The 17,623-nt window shown below is 39.3% G+C and overlaps 1 protein-coding gene across 1 annotated transcript; it reads right to left on the reverse strand.

Moving 5' to 3' along the window:
- Window positions 1-6,935: 6,935 nt before the first annotated feature.
- On the reverse strand, window positions 6,936-16,704 carry LOC118033095 (glutamate receptor 2.7). The gene is made up of 6 exons (XM_073408700.1): window positions 16,187-16,704; window positions 14,772-16,063; window positions 12,640-12,858; window positions 8,423-8,594; window positions 7,823-8,220; window positions 6,936-7,697 (listed from the first exon to the last, which is right to left on the reverse strand). The coding sequence occupies exons 1-6, from the start codon at window positions 16,497-16,499 to the stop codon at window positions 7,182-7,184; spliced, it is 2,910 nt and encodes a 969-aa protein (XP_073264801.1). The 5' UTR covers window positions 16,500-16,704; the 3' UTR covers window positions 6,936-7,181.
- Between the last annotated feature and the right edge of the window lie 919 nt (window positions 16,705-17,623).

Below are 17,623 nucleotides of genomic sequence, written 5' to 3' on the forward strand. Positions count from 1 at the left end.
AACCTAATTGGAAAGGATTTTGGTTCTGGTTAGAGGGGATTGCCGAAAGGAATCTCAGTCTAGCCCAACCCTACACATTCCTTGGTTATGGTTAAAGGGGATCGACGAAGGGATCTCAGTTTAACCTAATTGGAAAGGATTTTGGTTCTGGTTAGAGGGGATTGCCGAAAGGAATCTCAGTCTAGCCTAACCCTACACATTCCTTGGTTATGGTTAAAGGGGATCGACAAAGGGATCTCAGTTTAACCTAATTGGAAAGGATTTTGGTTCTGGTTAGAGGGGATTGCCGAAAGGAATCTCAGTCTAGCCCAACCCTACACATTCCTTGGTTATGGTTAAAGGGGATCGACAAAGGGATCTCAGTTTAACCTAATTGGAAAGGATTTTGGTTCTGGTTAGAGGAGATTGCCGAAAGGAATCTCAGTCTAGCCCAACCCTACACATTCCTTGGTTATGGTTAAAGGGGATCGACAAAGGGATCTCAGTTTAACCTAATTGGAAAGGATTTTGGTTCTGGTTAGAGGGATTGCCGAAAGGAATCTCAGTCTAGCCCAACCCTACACATTCCTTGGTTATGGTTAAAGGGGATCGACGAAAGGGATCTCAGTTTAACCTAATTGGAAAGGATTTTGGTTCTGGTTAGAGGGGATTGCCGAAAGGAATCTCAGTCTAGCCTAACCCTACACATTCCTTGGTTATGGTTAAAGGGGATCGACAAAGGGATCTCAGTTTAACCTAATTGGAAAGGATTTTGGTTCTGGTTAGAGGAGATTGCCGAAAGGAATCTCAGTCTAGCCCAACCCTACACATTCCTTGGTTATGGTTAAAGGGGATCGACAAAGGGATCTCAGTTTAACCTAATTGGAAAGGATTTTGGTTCTGGTTAGAGGGGATTGCCGAAAGGAATCTCAGTCTAGCCCAACCCTACACATTCCTTGGTTATGGTTAAAGGGGATCGACAAAGGGATCTCAGTTTAACCTAATTGGAAAGGATTTTGGTTCTGGTTAGAGGAGATTGCCGAAAGGAATCTCAGTCTAGCCCAACCCTACACATTCCTTGGTTATGGTTAAAGGGGATCGACAAAGGGATCTCAGTTTAACCTAATTGGAAAGGATTTTGGTTCTGGTTAGAGGAGATTGCCGAAAGGAATCTCAGTCTAGCCAACCCTACACATTCCTTGGTTATGGTTAAAGGGGATCGACAAAGGATCTCAGTTTAACCTAATTGGAAAGGATTTTGGTTCTGGTTAGAGGGGATTGCCGAAAGGAATCTCAGTCTAGCCCAACCTACACATTCCTTGGTTATGGTTAAAGGGGATCGACAAAGGGATCTCAGTTTAACCTAATTGGAAAGGATTTTGGTTCTGGTTAGAGGGGATTGCCGAAAGGAATCTCAGTCTAGCCCAACCCTACACATTCCTTGGTTATGGTTAAAGGGGATCGACAAAGGGATTCTCAGTTTAACCTAATTGGAAAAGGATTTTGGTTCTGGTTAGAGGAGATTGCCGAAAGGAATCTCAGTCTAGCCTAACCCTACACATTCCTTGGTTATGGTTAAAGGGGATCGACAAAGGGATCTCAGTTTAACCTAATTGGAAAGGATTTTGGTTCTGGTTAGAGGAGATTGCCGAAAGGAATCTCAGTCTAGCCCAACCCTACACATTCCTTGGTTATGGTTAAAGGGGATCGACAAAGGGATCTCAGTTTAACCTAATTGGAAAGGATTTTGGTTCTGGTTAGAGGGGATTGCCGAAAGGAATCTCAGTCTAGCCCAACCCTACACATTCCTTGGTTATGGTTAAAGGGGATCGACAAAGGGATCTCAGTTTAACCTAATTGGAAAGGATTTTGGTTCTGGTTAGAGGAGATTGCCGAAAGGAATCTCAGTCTAGCCCAAACCCTACACATTCCTTGGTTATGGTTAAAGGGGATCGACAAAGGGATCTCAGTTTAACCTAATTGGAAAGGATTTTGGTTCTGGTTAGAGGAGATTGCCGAAAGGAATCTCAGTCTAGCCCAACCCTACACATTCCTTGGTTATGGTTAAAGGGGATCGACAAAGGATCTCAGTTTAACCTAATTGGAAAGGATTTTGGTTCTGGTTAGAGGGATTGCCGAAAGGAATCTCAGTCTAGCCCAACCCTACACATTCCTTGGTTATGGTTAAAGGGGATCACGAAGGGATCTCAGTTTAACCTAATTGGAAAGGATTTTGGTTCTGGTTAGAGGAGATTGCCGAAAGGAATCTCAGTCTAGCCCAACCCTACACATTCCTTGGTTATGGTTAAAGGGGATCGACAAAGGGATCTCAGTTTAACCTAATTGGAAAGGATTTTGGTTCTGGTTAGAGGAGATTGCCGAAAGGAATCTCAGTCTAGCCCAAACCTACACATTCCTTGGTTATGGTTAAAGGGGATCAACGAAGGATCTCAGTTTAACCTAATTGGAAAGGATTTTGGTTCTGGTTAGAGGGGATTGCCGAAAGGAATCTCAGTCTAGCCTAACCCTACACATTCCTTGGTTATGGTTAAAGGGGATCGACAAAGGGATCTCAGTTTAACCTAATTGGAAAGGATTTCGGTTCTGGTTAGAGGAGATTGCCGAAAGGAATCTCAGTCTAGCCTAACCCTACACAGTTCCTTGGTTATGGTTAAAGGGGATCGACAAAGGGATCTCAGTTTAACCTAATTGGAAAGGATTTTGGTTCTGGTTAGAGGAGATTGCCGAAAGGAATCTTAGTCTAGCCCAACCCTACACATTCCTTGGTTATGGTTAAAGGGGATGGACAAAGGGATCTCAGTTTAACCTAATTGGAAAGGATTTTGGTTCTGGTTAGAGGAGATTGCCGAAAGGAATCTCAGTCTAGCCCAACCCTACACATTCCTTGGTTATGGTTAAAGGGGATGGACAAAGGGATCTCAGTTTAACCTAATTGGAAAGGATTTTGGTTCTGGTTAGAGGGGATTGCCGAAAGAAATCTCAGTCTAGCCCAACCGTACACATTCCTTGGTTATGGTTAAAGGGGATCGACGAAGGGATCTCAGTTTAACCTAATTGGAAAGGATTTTGGTTCTGGTTGAAGGGGATCGGCGAAAGTATCTCAGTTCAGTCTAACCACACAAACCTTGGTTATGGTTAAAGGGGATCGGCGAAGGGATCTCAGTTTAACCAAATTGGAAAGGATTTTCTTTTTGGTTGAAGGGGATCAGCGAAAGAATCTCAGTTCAGTCTAACCACAAAGACCTTGGTTATGGTTAAAGGGGATCAACGAAGGGATCTCAGTTTAACCTAATTGGAAAGGATTTTGGTTGTGGTTTAAAGAGATCTCCAAAAGGGAGCACAAGATGACTAAATTTTGATCATATTTTTTGGGGTCGAGGAGGATTACTGTAAAAGACAAGTTCTAAATCAATCAAGCTTCAACCAGATTAATTTCAGGAGTTCTGTTTTGAGTTTATCTTTATAAAACTTATTGCGCAAAACCCTTGCTTCGTAAGCATTATAAAGAGGGGGCATCTGTTGTAACCCATTTTTGGGTCCCCAAATAAATGAAATAAAATAAATAGCCAAAAGAGGTTAGAAAAATAACAGGAGGCAGAAGCGCTCAGCAAATGGTCAGAAAAATCGGTCAAGGAGTTTAAAAAATACAAAGATGGATTTTTGACAATATATTCTTGAATGATTGAGAGCCCTACTGAGAAGGAAAATTTGAATTTTGAGGAGAAAAGCCCAAATTTGGATGTTTATGGACTTATTTGGATTTTTATTCGAATTTATAGGAGTTTTGATTGCAAGAAAAATTGTTTTTAAGTCAATTTGGGCTTTAATTGGAAGAAATTTAAGTTCTGGGGCCAAAATATATTTTTTAGGAATTTATTAGGCCAAATCAGGGGCTTAATTGAATAAATATTGAAGTTTAATGGCCAATTAGGGGTTTAATTGTGAAAAACCGAAACCAAGGACTAATTTGGAAGAACCGGGTAAATAGAGGGGGCTGTTTTGCTTTGGATCAGGGCCTAATTGAAGGAATTAGAAGTTTATTGATCAATTGAGGGCTTAATTGCATAAATCAGAGGCCAGGGACCAAAGTGAAAAACGCGGCCAACAAGAGGGACGGGGACCGAATTTGGCGGGACGCAATTGAATTTTATTCTTGATTGAAGGACTCGATTGAAGGACTTAATAGAACAAATGATAAATTAAGGACTGATTCAAAAAAATGTTCTGGCGCCTTTATTTTAAAATGAAACGGCGCGTTTTATCCAAAATGACGTCGTTTCATGCATAATAATAATAAAAAAAGAGACCGAACGGTGTCGTTTTGAACGGCACTGTTCACTTTCTTCTTCCCCCGAACATTACAGCGGGGAAGAAGGAAAAGTTTGTATTTTTTAATTTTTTTTACAGGTCCCTCTTGCCACCGATCGACCGAGGCCCCACACCGGTGGGCCACCGACAGAAGACGCTGGCCGACCACCCGCCGCGCTGCCGAAGCCGAGGGAGGCCTGCCTGGACAGCCGCTCCTCGGCCCACTCCTCGACCCGCTCCTTGGCTCCACGGTGAAGCCACGCCCCATGGTTCTATAAATAGAGAACCGAAAGGGAGAAAAAAAAAAAAAAAGAACAGAAGAGGAACCCGAAGAAAACTAAGAAAAATCGAAGAGAGAAAAGAGAGGAGAAAAAACCGAAAGGGAGGAGAGAGAGAACGAAAGAGAGAGAAGCTAGAAGGAACCAAACAAACAAAAAACGAGAAGAAAGAGAGAAGCAAAAAGGGAATACCTGAACAGACCGAAAACAAAAGGAAAAAACGAAACGAAAATACAGAATAGGGAGAAGTCTCTCGCCGCCGTTCGAACCGCCACAGCACCGCCCGGAGCCGCCGTACGCGAACCACGCCACCGCAGCACCACCAGCGACCGCCTCCTCCACGCCAGGTAACGTCCTCACCCCCCCTACATTTCGTTTTGGTTAACAGCGTCTTCCTCTTGCATGCATAATCTTGTTACATGCAGGAGGATGGGAGGGGAAAATTAATTCCCCTCCCCGTTTTTTTTTTCTTCTCTCCTGGGCCAGACCGGTTCTGGCCCAGCCTTTAGGTCTGGGCCGGGTCCGGCCCAGACCAGAAGAAGCATGATGGCCTGTTGGGCCGAGATCGGCCCAACCCAGTATGGGCCGAGTTCGGCCCAACCTTTCTTTGTGTGGGCTGAGTCCGGCCCGTTTATTTGGGCCGGCCTAGCCCGAATTATTTTTATATTATATATTATATAATATGTTATAATATATGTGTGTATATATGTATATATATATAAAAAAAATATAATAATTAAAAATATATATTTTTTGAAAAAATCTTAAAAAATATTGTTGATTTTTTCTGCATATTTTTGTCAAAGTGGTTCAATGTTGGTTTGTATTTTTATACCGTAAAAGATACAAAACCAGTGTTAAAAATACCCGGTTTTCGTCAAAATATCAAAGATTTTCAGAATAAAAAATGTTTTTTGCTTTCAAAAAAAATTCTAAAAAGTCTCTAAAATTGTTGTTGATTTTTCTGCATATTTTTATCAAAGTGGATTAATATTGGGTTGTATTTTTTATACCGTAAGGATACAAGCTCAGTATTAAAATACCTGATTTTCGTCAAAAGCATAAAAAAATAATATTTTCCAAAAAAAATTGTTTTTGTTTTAAAATACGGCCTAGTCTCTCCAATATATATATATAAATATTATAACATCATATTTTCACACAACAAAGAAAATTTCAAAACAATATATGTATTAGCATGCATTTTGGCTTTAATAACCAGTTTATTCAAGCCATGAGAACTAGGCCAATATTTCAAAAATTCTAAAAAAATCTTTTGTTTTCTTTTAGTATTTGGGATTACGAATTTATACGTAAAACGTATTCCTAAATATTATTGAAAAAGTTTTGGTATAGACGTTAGAACGGTTAGGATTTTACCCGATAAGATAAAGACCTTCTTACCGAGGAGGATTTTTCTTGAACCATAGACAGACCAACAAGTAGAAGTACAATAACACTTTAGTTTTATCAGACAATAAAACAATGCAGCTTACCTTAGGTAGGGCGTATTTGGGGTGCTAATACCTTCCCTTTACGCAACCAGTCCCCGTACCCGATCTCTGAGACCAGTTAGGGTTCCTAGTGACCAAAATACTAGGTGGCGACTCCTATTCCATTTTCTACAAAAAAAAAAAAAAAAGATAATATTTTCTTGTATCCCCATAGATATAGATAGATTTACTTTGTAGATTAAGAAAATGGAAAAACATGTTATTTTTCGCCGCGACGCCGCACACGTGCGACATTTTATTTAATTTATTTTTCTAGAACTTGACTTTCAGTCCCAAATGCGTTTTTCTAAATATTTCTTGCTCCCTCCGGTCTCTTCGATGAACTTAGAACGATTCCTTCCTTTGACCCGTTCCAATAATTATAAATAGATACCCTCATCCCTCACGTCAATTGCGTTAACAGATTCCCAAAATCAGAGACTAGTAGCAGAATTCAGGTCTCTAAACTTCGTGAAATCACCATAGCGATCGTGTATTAGCCCAATTAACAGACAGTCACCGAAATGATTTAAACAAATTATTCATCACCTAATAAATTCTTATAAAATAATTTATGATTGATAGAAGTGTTAAAAAAAAAAAAATACTTTTGACAAGTAGAAGAGACCAAGAAAAAATAAATAGTAGAAGAGACCATGATCGCGATATGGCAAATGGGTGCTTCTGTATCATGGGAGCAACCCAAACCCACAGGGAAAAACTTGTTGGAAACCATGAAAAAATAAATAAATAATAGAAATCAAAGAAATACTCTTGATATCATGTAAAAACAAAATGAAAATTGTATATTTCATGTATCTCACAAAAAGTATTGAGGATATTTATACAAGCCTATACTACTACCCCAATGGAAAATACAATCAAAGGATTTTTGTTACATATATTTGGCCACAAATCAGTCAAAGATAATTACTTGTGTTTCTAGGTTTGCATCTTTCACATATTTACTCTAGTTTGGAGATGTGTTTTGAATCAGACCTGAAGTAGCCAAAATATCCAAATCTAACCAGTATATTCATATCAGCTAATTTACACCTAGCAGTACATATGCGAAAAGAGAGCGTCAGACCACATTGCTGCTTTATTGGGTGTCAGAATCTGGAATATTTACAACTTCAATTTCAGCTGGTGGTGAGGGCTGAAGATTCTCTGGAGTGTCTTCAGGATTAGAGAGTTCCAAATTGGAAGAGTTCCATTCATGGATATCAGGGGAAGGATCAGAAATTGGAGATTCTCCTGGAGTAACAGTCTCTCCATGATAGATATACCTTGCTAGAGCAACTGTTTTTCCCCAAACACTCTTATCACTTGGAGTTGCATTGCCTCTGTCCTCCACTTCTTGTTTATAGTAGTTTTTCAGCAATTGAAACAGAAATAGGAGAAAACAAATGGTGGAAGTGGCACCGGTTATAACGTAGATACCCCAGAAGTTTTGCAGGCTCAAGCTTCCAGTTATATCATTATCAGTTGCATTGCTCAAGCACTCTCGCGACGGAGCAAACCACTTTTCTTCCAAACGTTTTAGTTCTCCATCTTCTGATAGCTTCAGGATCGCTTTGGAAAAATCTGGGGCGATAGGAGAGCCTTTCTGAAATACCTGGAAACAGAATCAGAGCAGTATTCAATCAGTCACTTGTGCAGGGAAATGCATCTTTGAAAGAGTGCTAGTAATTGCTTGACTATTTAACTGAAATTTTTTATGGTAATCTGTCATGAACTCACAAAGCCTAGTCCGCCAAATCTGTAGGTAGGTGTGGTTGCACTATATCGCTTGCAGTGATGACTGATGAAAACTTTCTCATATGGGAGTTCGAGAAAGGCTGCAGATATGTTGGCACTGTCAAATTCTCCTTCATAGCTGTATTCAGAGCTAACATTCTTGATGTTCTCTGGTTCGAATCCAAGCACATTCCGCAGATAATTCCTTACAAATGAATCTCCATCACAGCCAACTTTTAAGCTGTTCCTTTTCAGCCACTCAATATCAGTAACATTTGGCTGCAGACGTCGGACAGTCAGCATTGAAGAAAGACTGGCAGTGTAGCTCGAAGTTAAGATCAATACTACGAAAAGCCACACGAGAAGAACCACTCTGGTGAGGTTACTGTATATCTTCTCCCCTGCATAAAAATTTAAATCTTATGAATTTTCTCTACCGTAGCTATATAAATGTCAACGATTGATTATAATGTTATCTCATGCAGTAAGAAATGCAGCTGCCAAAGCTGGATGAGATGCATTTTCTCTGGTGCACACTTAAGACACTTGTGTGGATAGCACATTAAACTATTCTAGTTTTACTGTTTCTCGAAAGCAACTTACTGTGTGCAAAATAAAGAGAGGAGAAAGTAAACCAGAGAGCTGTGCCAATCTGATTCTTCCATGGGCCGTTGAATTCAGGATTGGTGTGATGCTCCAAGAACCACACTATGAACTGTTGGTGGGAGAAACCAATTGTGGTGGCTTTGAAACATTCAGAGGGGATAAAACACACTGTTTTATTACAAAATCCAAAGCTTACAATTAACAACAAAACTCACAATACACACCCTCTCTTTCTCTCTAGTGTTTCTCTCTATTCTCTCCACACACATTACAAAAGCTGGACACTCTATTTATACATGAAATTAAAACAAGAAAATTCAAACTTCAAGTGTGAAGGCGGCTGGCGGCTGTGGAGGCTGGTGGCTGGCGGCTGCGGCTGATGGCTGGTTGGTTAGTGGCAGCTGGTGGCTGGCTGGGCGGTGGTTGCCTTCCTTGACCTTCTAGATTGAGTTTAGATTCAACAAATCTCCCCTTTAAACTCAATCGAGGGATGTCATGCCAAGCATGAATACTTCTCCCTTCAATGCCTTCTCTCTGCTTATAGCCTTTATCCACTAATTTGGCTTTCGTCTTGTAGACCCATTTGACACCTATTGCTTTCTTCTTTTCTGGTGGATAAGTCAGCTTCCAGGTATCTTTCTTCTCAATGGCATGTATTTCTTCATCCATTGCTTTAATCCATTTCTCTTCTGTGACAGCTTTATTGAAGGTTAATGGGTCACTATCTGCATGGAAACAAAACAAAGTTGTATCTTCCATTACCTGAGTGGTATCGTACAACTCTTCAAGATTTCGCATCCTTCTTGGTCCTTCTGATGAGGATGTTGATGGTGGTGTTGATGATGATGCTCCTGGTGTGTTTCTCCTGTTGAATACAGGGAAACTGTGTGCCGGACTTTGTGGTTCAGCTGCTGGCACAATCGGTTCTTCGACAAGTACTGTTAGTACTTCTTCACCTTCAAGGATCAAATCAGTGTTGATCCATCTGATTGCTTCTTGATCACCATTCCATTCCCAAGATTTATCTTCTTCAAAGATAACATCTCTACTCGTAATCACCTTCTTCGTGATGGGATTATACAGCCTGTATCCCATCCTTCTTTCACCATATCCGACAAAGATGCATTTCTCGCTCTTATCATCGAGCTTTCTCCTTCTTTCATCTGGGATCTTTGCATATGCCACACAACCAAAGACTCGTAGATGAGTAACACTTGGTTTGTGACCACTCCATGCTTCTTCTGGAATGACTCCTTGTAGACTTCTGGTCGAGCAGCGATTTAGTAGATACACTGCACATGATACAACTTCAGCCTAGTATTGCTTGGGCAATTTCTTTGCTTTGAGCAGACTTCTTGCCATGTCAAGAATCGTTCGATTCTTCCTTTCTGCTACACCATTCAGCTGTGGTGTATAAGCTGGTGTCGTCTGATGTCGGATACCTTGTTGTGTACAAAAGGCTTCAAAATTATTGGCTGTATATTCTCCACCTTGATCAGATCTCACGGTTCTGATCATGTAGCCACTTTGCTTCTCCACAATTGCTTTAAAATCTTTAAAACAATTGAATACTTCTGACTTCCTCTTCAGAAAGTATATCCACGTCTTCCTACTAAAATCATCAATAAAAGTGAGGAAGTACCTATTTTGTCCAGTCGACATAGGCGTAATTGGGCCACACACATCTGTGTGTATTAACTCCAGTGGCCTCTTTGCTCTCCAGTTGACTTCTTTGGCAAAACTGGATCTGTGATGTTTGCTGAGGACACAACTCTCACAGACTTCATCTGGATGATCAATGTGAGGCAAACCTTTGACCATCTTCTTGCTTGCTAGCATCTTCAGACTTGTGAAATTCAGATGTCCAAGCCTCAGGTGCCAAAGCCATTCTTCACTGTTGGTGATGGCGCTCAAACACCTTGCTGTATCATACTGGATGTTCAAAGGAAACATCCTATTCTTGGACATTTTCACATAGGCCATTAATCTCCAATTGTTGTCTCTAATTGCCAGATGACAATTCTCCGAGTAAAAAGTATAGCCTCTCTCCAAAAGTTGACCTAAGCTGATCAGGTTCTGCTTTATGGCTGGGACATAATAGACATCGGCGATGTAGTTGGAATCGCCATTCTTCAACTTGACTGGGATGTTGCCTTTACCTTTAAATGGAACCTTTGTGGTATCTCCAAAAGTAACTAGACCTTGCTTGGTCTCATCTAGATCACTAAATAACTCTCGATAGCCGCACATGTGATTGCTGGCTCCAGTATCTAGATACCATATGTCCTCCTGCTTTTCACCAAGTCCTTGTTGGACAAGCAATGCAGCTGCTCATGTGTCCTCTTTTGCTGCAAAGTTGGCATGCTTACGTATCTCTAACGGAGCTTTCCTTCTGCATTCAATGCTATAGTGCCCAAATTGATTGCAACTATAACATTGGATATTCCTTTTGTCACGGTTATTGTAACCGCCTCCTCTTCCTCTAGGAGTGAATGCTTGTTGTCCTCGGCCTCCTCTGGTGGTGTTTCTGCCACCTCTTCCTCTAAAGCTTGTATTCCAAGAACCTCTTCCTTGGAATCTCTGGAATCCTCCTCTGGATTGTTGACTTTCTGCTTGAGTGGTGTATCCATTTGATGAAGTCTCCCCTTGCTCATATATGTCCTTGAGGGACAGCTTTGCTTGTAAGGCATGCTCAATTGCCTTATCTCCATTTCGCTTTACAATCTTCTGCTCATGAGCTTGCAAGGAACTCATAAGCTCATCCACAGTCAACTTGTCCACATCTTTGGACTCTTCAATTGTGACAACAACAAAATCAAATTTTGGATCTAGGGATCTCAAAATTTTCTCAGTAATTCGAGCATCGATGAGGGCTTCTCCATTTCTCCTCATCTGGTTGATTATCACCATAATCCTTGTGTGATAATCAGAAATAGACTCCGAGGACTTCATTTGCAACAACTCAAATTCTCCTCGCAAAGATTGAAGACGAATCTTCTTGATTCTATCAGCACCTTTGTAATTCTGTTGGAGAGCCTCCCATATATCATGTGATGTTTCAGCGAAAGCTATGATCTCGAATGTATCTTCATCAAGACCTTGGTAGATGATGGTCTTGGCTTTGTTGTCCTTTTTTCTGTTGACTTTCAGGGCTTGCTTCTGTGCCTCTTGTAAAGCATCTTCTCTTTCTTTGGACTCTGGTTCATCATAACCAGTTTGTACAATATCCAAACACTCTTGTGACCTAAGAAATGCCTTCAATCTGATGCACCAACTATCATAGTTGTCTTTGGTCAGCTTCGGGATGAGTGTATGTGTACCTTCTGTAGTCATTTTGCTCTTGGAATGACTATATCACCTCTTTGGAAGCTGAATTTGGCCAAACGGACACTGTAGATCGATCCGGAATGGTCCAAATAGTAGGGAACCAGTCTGACTTTGTAGAAATCGGGTCAGAAAATAGGTGAACCGGTCAAAAAACCAATTCTGTACGGCGGGCGGTTCGCTGGGTTGAACCGGGAATATTCGGGGAATATTCTCTCAGCGCGCTGGCGGCTCGGCTCGGCGCGGTGTACGACGCGACTTGTGGCTCGGCTGGACTCGGCGCTCGGCTCGGCTCAGACTTGGCTTACACGGCGCAGCTCGGCTTGAATATGGCGCGTGTGGACGTCAGTCGTCGTCTTCCTCTGGCGCGAGTGGTTGCGCGTGGTCTAACAGTGCAGAATCTTCAGGCGGCGCGTGTGGACTACCTCCGGCTCCGATCAGGCTGATTCTTGCGATAGTGAGTTCGTCTTGATGAGCACTACACTGTGGAATGATCAAAACTTGTTTGACCACTTTGAAAATTCGGATATACCCCAAAACTCTTCTGTTTTCCGACGAACGGGGCTCTGATACCAATTATTGGTGGGAGAAACCACTTGTGGTGGCTTTGAAACACTCAGAGGGGATAAAACACACTGTTTTATTACAAAATCTGAAGCTTACAATTAACAACAAAACTCACAATACACACCCTCGCTTTCTCTCTAATGTTTCTCTCTATTCTCTCCACACACATTACAGAAGCTGGGCACTCTATTTATACATGAAATTAAAACAAGAAAATTCAAACTTCAAGTGTGAAGGCGGCTGGTGGCTGTGGAGGCTGGTGGCTGGTTCGTTGGTGGCAGCTGGTGGCTGGCTGGGCGGTGGTTGCCTTCCTTGACCTTCTAGATTGAGTTTAGATTCAACATGAACGTTGTGTAGATCAATACGATACCAGTGACCAACCACATGTCCTTTGTAAACGGCTTCATAAACATCCATGCTGACTCTTTAGACACTTCTGGAACTATCATTGACAATCCTGATTCTGCATATGGTTGAGTAAACTCAACCTTTTCTGCTCTACGGGCTAGTATGGTTACATCGCCGACAAGGGCATCGTATGTCTTTTTAAAAAAAAAATTAGCACAAAAGATAAGCAAACTTTGTTATATAAAAAGCCTTGGAAATAAATATATGTTATTCTAGGTAGAGAAAAATTAAATCTACCCTCATGGGAGGTTACATCTATTTCTTTTATAGCTTTCGAGGTACGTCTTTTTCATGAAATGAAAAGGGTTCAATATAAGTTAAATATCTATTTTTTATCATGTTAAAATATCACTAATTTACTAGAATAGAATATTTCTAATTTATTAGAGTAAAATATATCTAATTGTGGATCTAGAAATTTACCAAACCCACACAAGTCTGAGCTCAGTACTTGTCTAAGGCTGAAGATTATGAGTCTAATAATTCTCTAGACCCAAGCGCTGAGCCGAGAGATGGTAAGTCCAGAGGTTCATCAGACCCAATCATTTCTAGAATTAGTATGCAGTTGAGTCTTGAGATAATGACTTGATAATTCAAAAAAGTCGTATATATTTGGGCTTCATACACTTTGATGAATTAAGTAATACTCTAAAAGACGTAAGGAAAGCACTGTAGTTTTCCCCACGTCTTTTTTACATAAGAGTTTCACTGTGCATTGTGTGCACAGTGAAACTCTTAACTGTTTTTTTTTTTTTAATTTTTTTTGTTTTTTTCCTGTTTTTATTTTTTTTTTTTTTGTTTTTTAGGCCTTTATGGGTTTTTTTTTTTGTTTTTTCTGTGTTTTTTTTTTCTTTTAATGAATTTTCTTTTGTTTAATTTAGTTTGTTAATGTGAATTTTTTTTATTTAATTATCAGATTTTCATGACATGGATCTCGGGTTTGACGGGCTAACCTGGTTTGACGAGTTAACCCAGATTTTTTTTTTTTGCTTTTTTCCTTTTTAATTAATTTTTTTTGTTTAGTTTAGTTTTTTTTTTTTTGTTTAACTCGTCGATTTTTTTTTATTTAGTTATCAAACTTTCATGATGCGAATCTCAGGTTTGACGGGCTAACCTAATTTGACGGGTTAACTCAGTTGATTCAGATTTTTTTTTTAATTTTTCCTCATTAGTAACAGGCTTATGTCTTTTGTTTTTTTATAATTTTTTTTTCGTTTAATTTAGGTTGTTAATATTCAATTTTTTTATATTTAGTTATCAAACTTTCATGACATAGATCTCGGGTTTGACAGGTAACCTGGTTTGATGGGTTAGTACAATTAATTATGAGTTAACCCATCAATTTTTTTTTTTCTATTTAGTTATCAAACTTTCACGACATGAATCCAAGGTTTGACTGGTTAACCTGGTTTAAAGGGTTAACCCAGTTAATTCAGATTTTTTTTTCTTTTTCTTCATTAGTTTTTTTCTTTTTAATTAATTTATTTAATTATCACACTTTTATGACATGACCTTGCAGCCAGACCCACATCCAAGGCTATTGGGTCTGGTATTGCAGCTAGACCTACTGGATCATGTAAGTTTAATATTATTATTAATATTAAAAATATTACTTTTGGGTCAAGCGTTATAGCCAAACCCAAGATTCTTAGATATAACTTTGCAGAAAGACCTAACACTTTTAAATCTTAACTGTTATTTTTATATTTTTTATACAAAAAAAAAAAAATAACCTGCGCCATCTAGTTATTAATCTAAACTTTGTTTATTTGTTCAAAATGGAGGACCCGGAAAAACAAAAAAAAATGTTAATGCCGGCTTTAGTTTGCAGCAGCAAATTATATTATTATCATTCCTGTTATTGTATAAAGATGTCAGTCTTGTCAGGTATTGTGATTAAGGGAATCACTTACAAACAAAAAATAAGACATAAAAAAATGGAAGCACAAAATAAATATTTAAGGATTAGAATAAAGCTATCATCTGTACTGCGTCATATGATCATCATCGAGTACTTCGAATATTTAGAAGAGGATCAAGTTCTTACCTTGTTGTACACGTGATGCACCAGATCATCATAGGTGCCATTGTAGGGAACAAATTGGTAAGGCAGATCATAACCCAGAACTTCTCGCACCTTACGGAAAAGTTCAATGCAGAAACCATTATATTCCTCTTTACCAGCATCGTTTGTTGATACTTTCACAAACTTCTCAAATGAGGTCCTACCAGGAACACCAATAATCATCCGCTTTGTATCAGTAGGCATCAACCAGCCTTTTGGATTACGCTGTAGGTCGCCCGGCCAAATCACCGGCCTTTTCAACCTTGTAGCATCTGTACTATTTTCAGCTCCACCTTTTGCCACCACAGGTTGGTTTGAGAATCCAAACTCAGGTATCCAGAAATCTAGCTCCCTGTATCCCCTTCCAACCACAATCACAATCCTCAGCATAGGGCTATGCAACAACTTACCTGCTTTGACATTTATCTCGCCGCTTAAACCAACAAAACTTGTTGTAAATATGTTATCCAGAAACGATTTTGGACTGCTAGTGTTACTAGACAGTCTGTCCATGGCCTGAGTGATGATAGCAATGCTGTCATGTGCTCGTAGAGCATAGAATCCTGGCTCATAGTAACCTTCCTCTGGATATTCAGATATGAATTTCTGCCGGAATTGGGTAAGAAACGTTTGGTAGGAACTTGTATTATCATAATAGTAGTTCTTAATTCCCAGAGCACCTTCCATGGAGTGGATAACAGAAGTGTTAACTATGTCCAAGAAACTTGTAACTCTATCTGTAAGTATCCATACCATGTCATTTCCTACAAGTCCCATCTTCTTAGCTTCTCTAAACAGATGAATCATCATGGGCAACGATGACTGGAGCACGATAAAAACCCGAGATTGTATTTTTTCACTTAGTAGTTTTGTCAGTTCTTCTTGAACAGCATCTTTTGGATCAGATACGAAGGAAAATGGTGGAAGAACCAAGTTATATTCAATCTCTGAACCAACATCTTGAAGAGCCTTAGATAGGAGAGCCAGCATGCCATCACCACCATATGCATAATCTTCGTAAACAGTTACAACCCTCCTCCAGTTATAAGATTGAATAACTGCTGCAATGCATTTTATTTGGTTAGAATCACTGTGAGCCATTCTTATCAAGAAAGGCCAACGAGATGATGCTAATGGTGGTGTTATGGCAGGTGCAGAAAATGAAATAACTGGAACTTTAAATTGGCTTCCAATATCAGCAACTAAAGCTGCCTCCTCCCATCTTTCCATACCAATAATCACTTCCACTTCATCCTCTTCAATCAACTTTTTAGCTGCAAGAATAATTCATGGAGCAACATTAGTGTAGACAGTAGTCACTCTTGTCATGGCTAAACGTTAAAAGTACATGGAACCAGATATCATAAAGTGAGACCAAAAAAGAAGAAGAATATTACCAGCAAGAGCAGCTTGAAGTGGGCTACTCCGGGAATCCTGAAAGTAAAGAGACAGCTTGTGATTTGGTGACCCATTGTTGAACTTTCGAACTGCTATTTCCATTGCTGTTTTCTCTTCTTTCCCGGTTCTTGAATTGATATCAATGATGGCGCCAATGTTTGTAACTTTACTATCATAGATGTCTTTACCTCCATGTGGGAGAGTAGTGACTAAAAAGGAGGCAGCTACAAGGAGCAGAAGCCACAATTTTGGGAGTTTGTTAAAAGTAAAGATAGGGAAAGTCATTAGAGCAGTTTCTTTGAAGCACATCATACTAGTCTTGGTAGTTTTGTTGTTGAAGTGATAACTTCTACTACATGCTTTTGGTTTATAGCATTTGAAATATGGTGATAGTCCGTGATCGGAGAGGAAGAAAGACACGCAATTTCGAGGAATTTACGCGTTATTTTGAGAGGAACAAAGACTCGGTTTGCTTGGAGCAAGTCAATGCTTTAATGAGAGAAATTAAGTACTCAGCTGTGTTTCATGATAAAAGAGAAGAGGCTGTCCTACAGTTCTGATAACGGTATGTATACTATCTATATAACGATAAAAGAGAAAAATAAGAGTTTGGGACATGTATGTGGGTTAATGGTTATCAGTCATCCACTGATCCTTACCTGGTACTTATAATTCCACTATTCATTTAATTAACTTTTCGATCTACTTGATGTTTTGCAGATGTTCTTTCGTACGAGGTCAGCCTTTGGATTTGATCTCAGCTTTGGAATCTTTTTTCTTAGATATTATTGAGATTGGAGTTTTTGGGGAAAAAAAGTGTAACTATTATTAGTTTTGTCTATTACAAGAAGCAAGATGGGCTCAAATGGAAACATCACAAGATAGACAACCATAACAAACAATACAAAATTCTACTGAATAGGTTACTGCATCAATGTTGTTAATTTATTATTGTGGAGTTCTGGTTTTCTTGGGCAGAACCTTGTAGCCATGCAATTTCCTTGCTACTGCCATTTTGACAGCTGTTTGTGTAGAAAATAATAGTGTCTACAAACTGAATTTTTCATTAATATTCTTCTCTTCGAAGGAGGAAATATATAGACAGAGCTCTGAATAAATAACAATTCTATTCTAAAAAAGTATAGTAATTTTATACAAGATTTGATATGACTTCATAATCAATCAAATTCACATAATTATTGTCTATACAAGATTTGATCTGAATATACAGCAATCGGATTACAAAATAATATTTGGTTTAGTTCTTATAATTAATTAGATTACAGAATCGCAACTCATCATGTAAACAACTTGCTGTTCTTGTACTCTTCTCAAAGTTGTCTTCCCTAACGCGCATGGTGCTCTAAAAAGAATGAAATTGCTCATCTAAATTCAAGGACTTGAATTCAACAAATATAACTTGTCATGTTATATAG

This window comes from Populus alba, chromosome 4 (assembly GCF_005239225.2).
Source record: "Populus alba chromosome 4, ASM523922v2, whole genome shotgun sequence".
NCBI classification, from domain to species: domain Eukaryota; kingdom Viridiplantae; phylum Streptophyta; class Magnoliopsida; order Malpighiales; family Salicaceae; genus Populus; species Populus alba.

Bases quoted from the DNA above. Each gene is read 5' to 3' on its own strand.
- LOC118033095 (XM_073408700.1), bottom strand. From the start codon at position 16,499: ATGATGTGCTTCAAAGAAACTGCTCTAATGACTTTCCCTATCTTTACT. The intron at 8,221-8,422 runs GTAAGTTGCTTT...ATTTTTATGCAG, and splicing joins CTCTCTTTATTTTGCACACA to GGGAGAAGATATACAGTAAC. The intron at 7,698-7,822 runs GTGAGTTCATGA...TTCTGTTTCCAG, and splicing joins GATTTGGCGGACTAGGCTTT to GTATTTCAGAAAGGCTCTCC.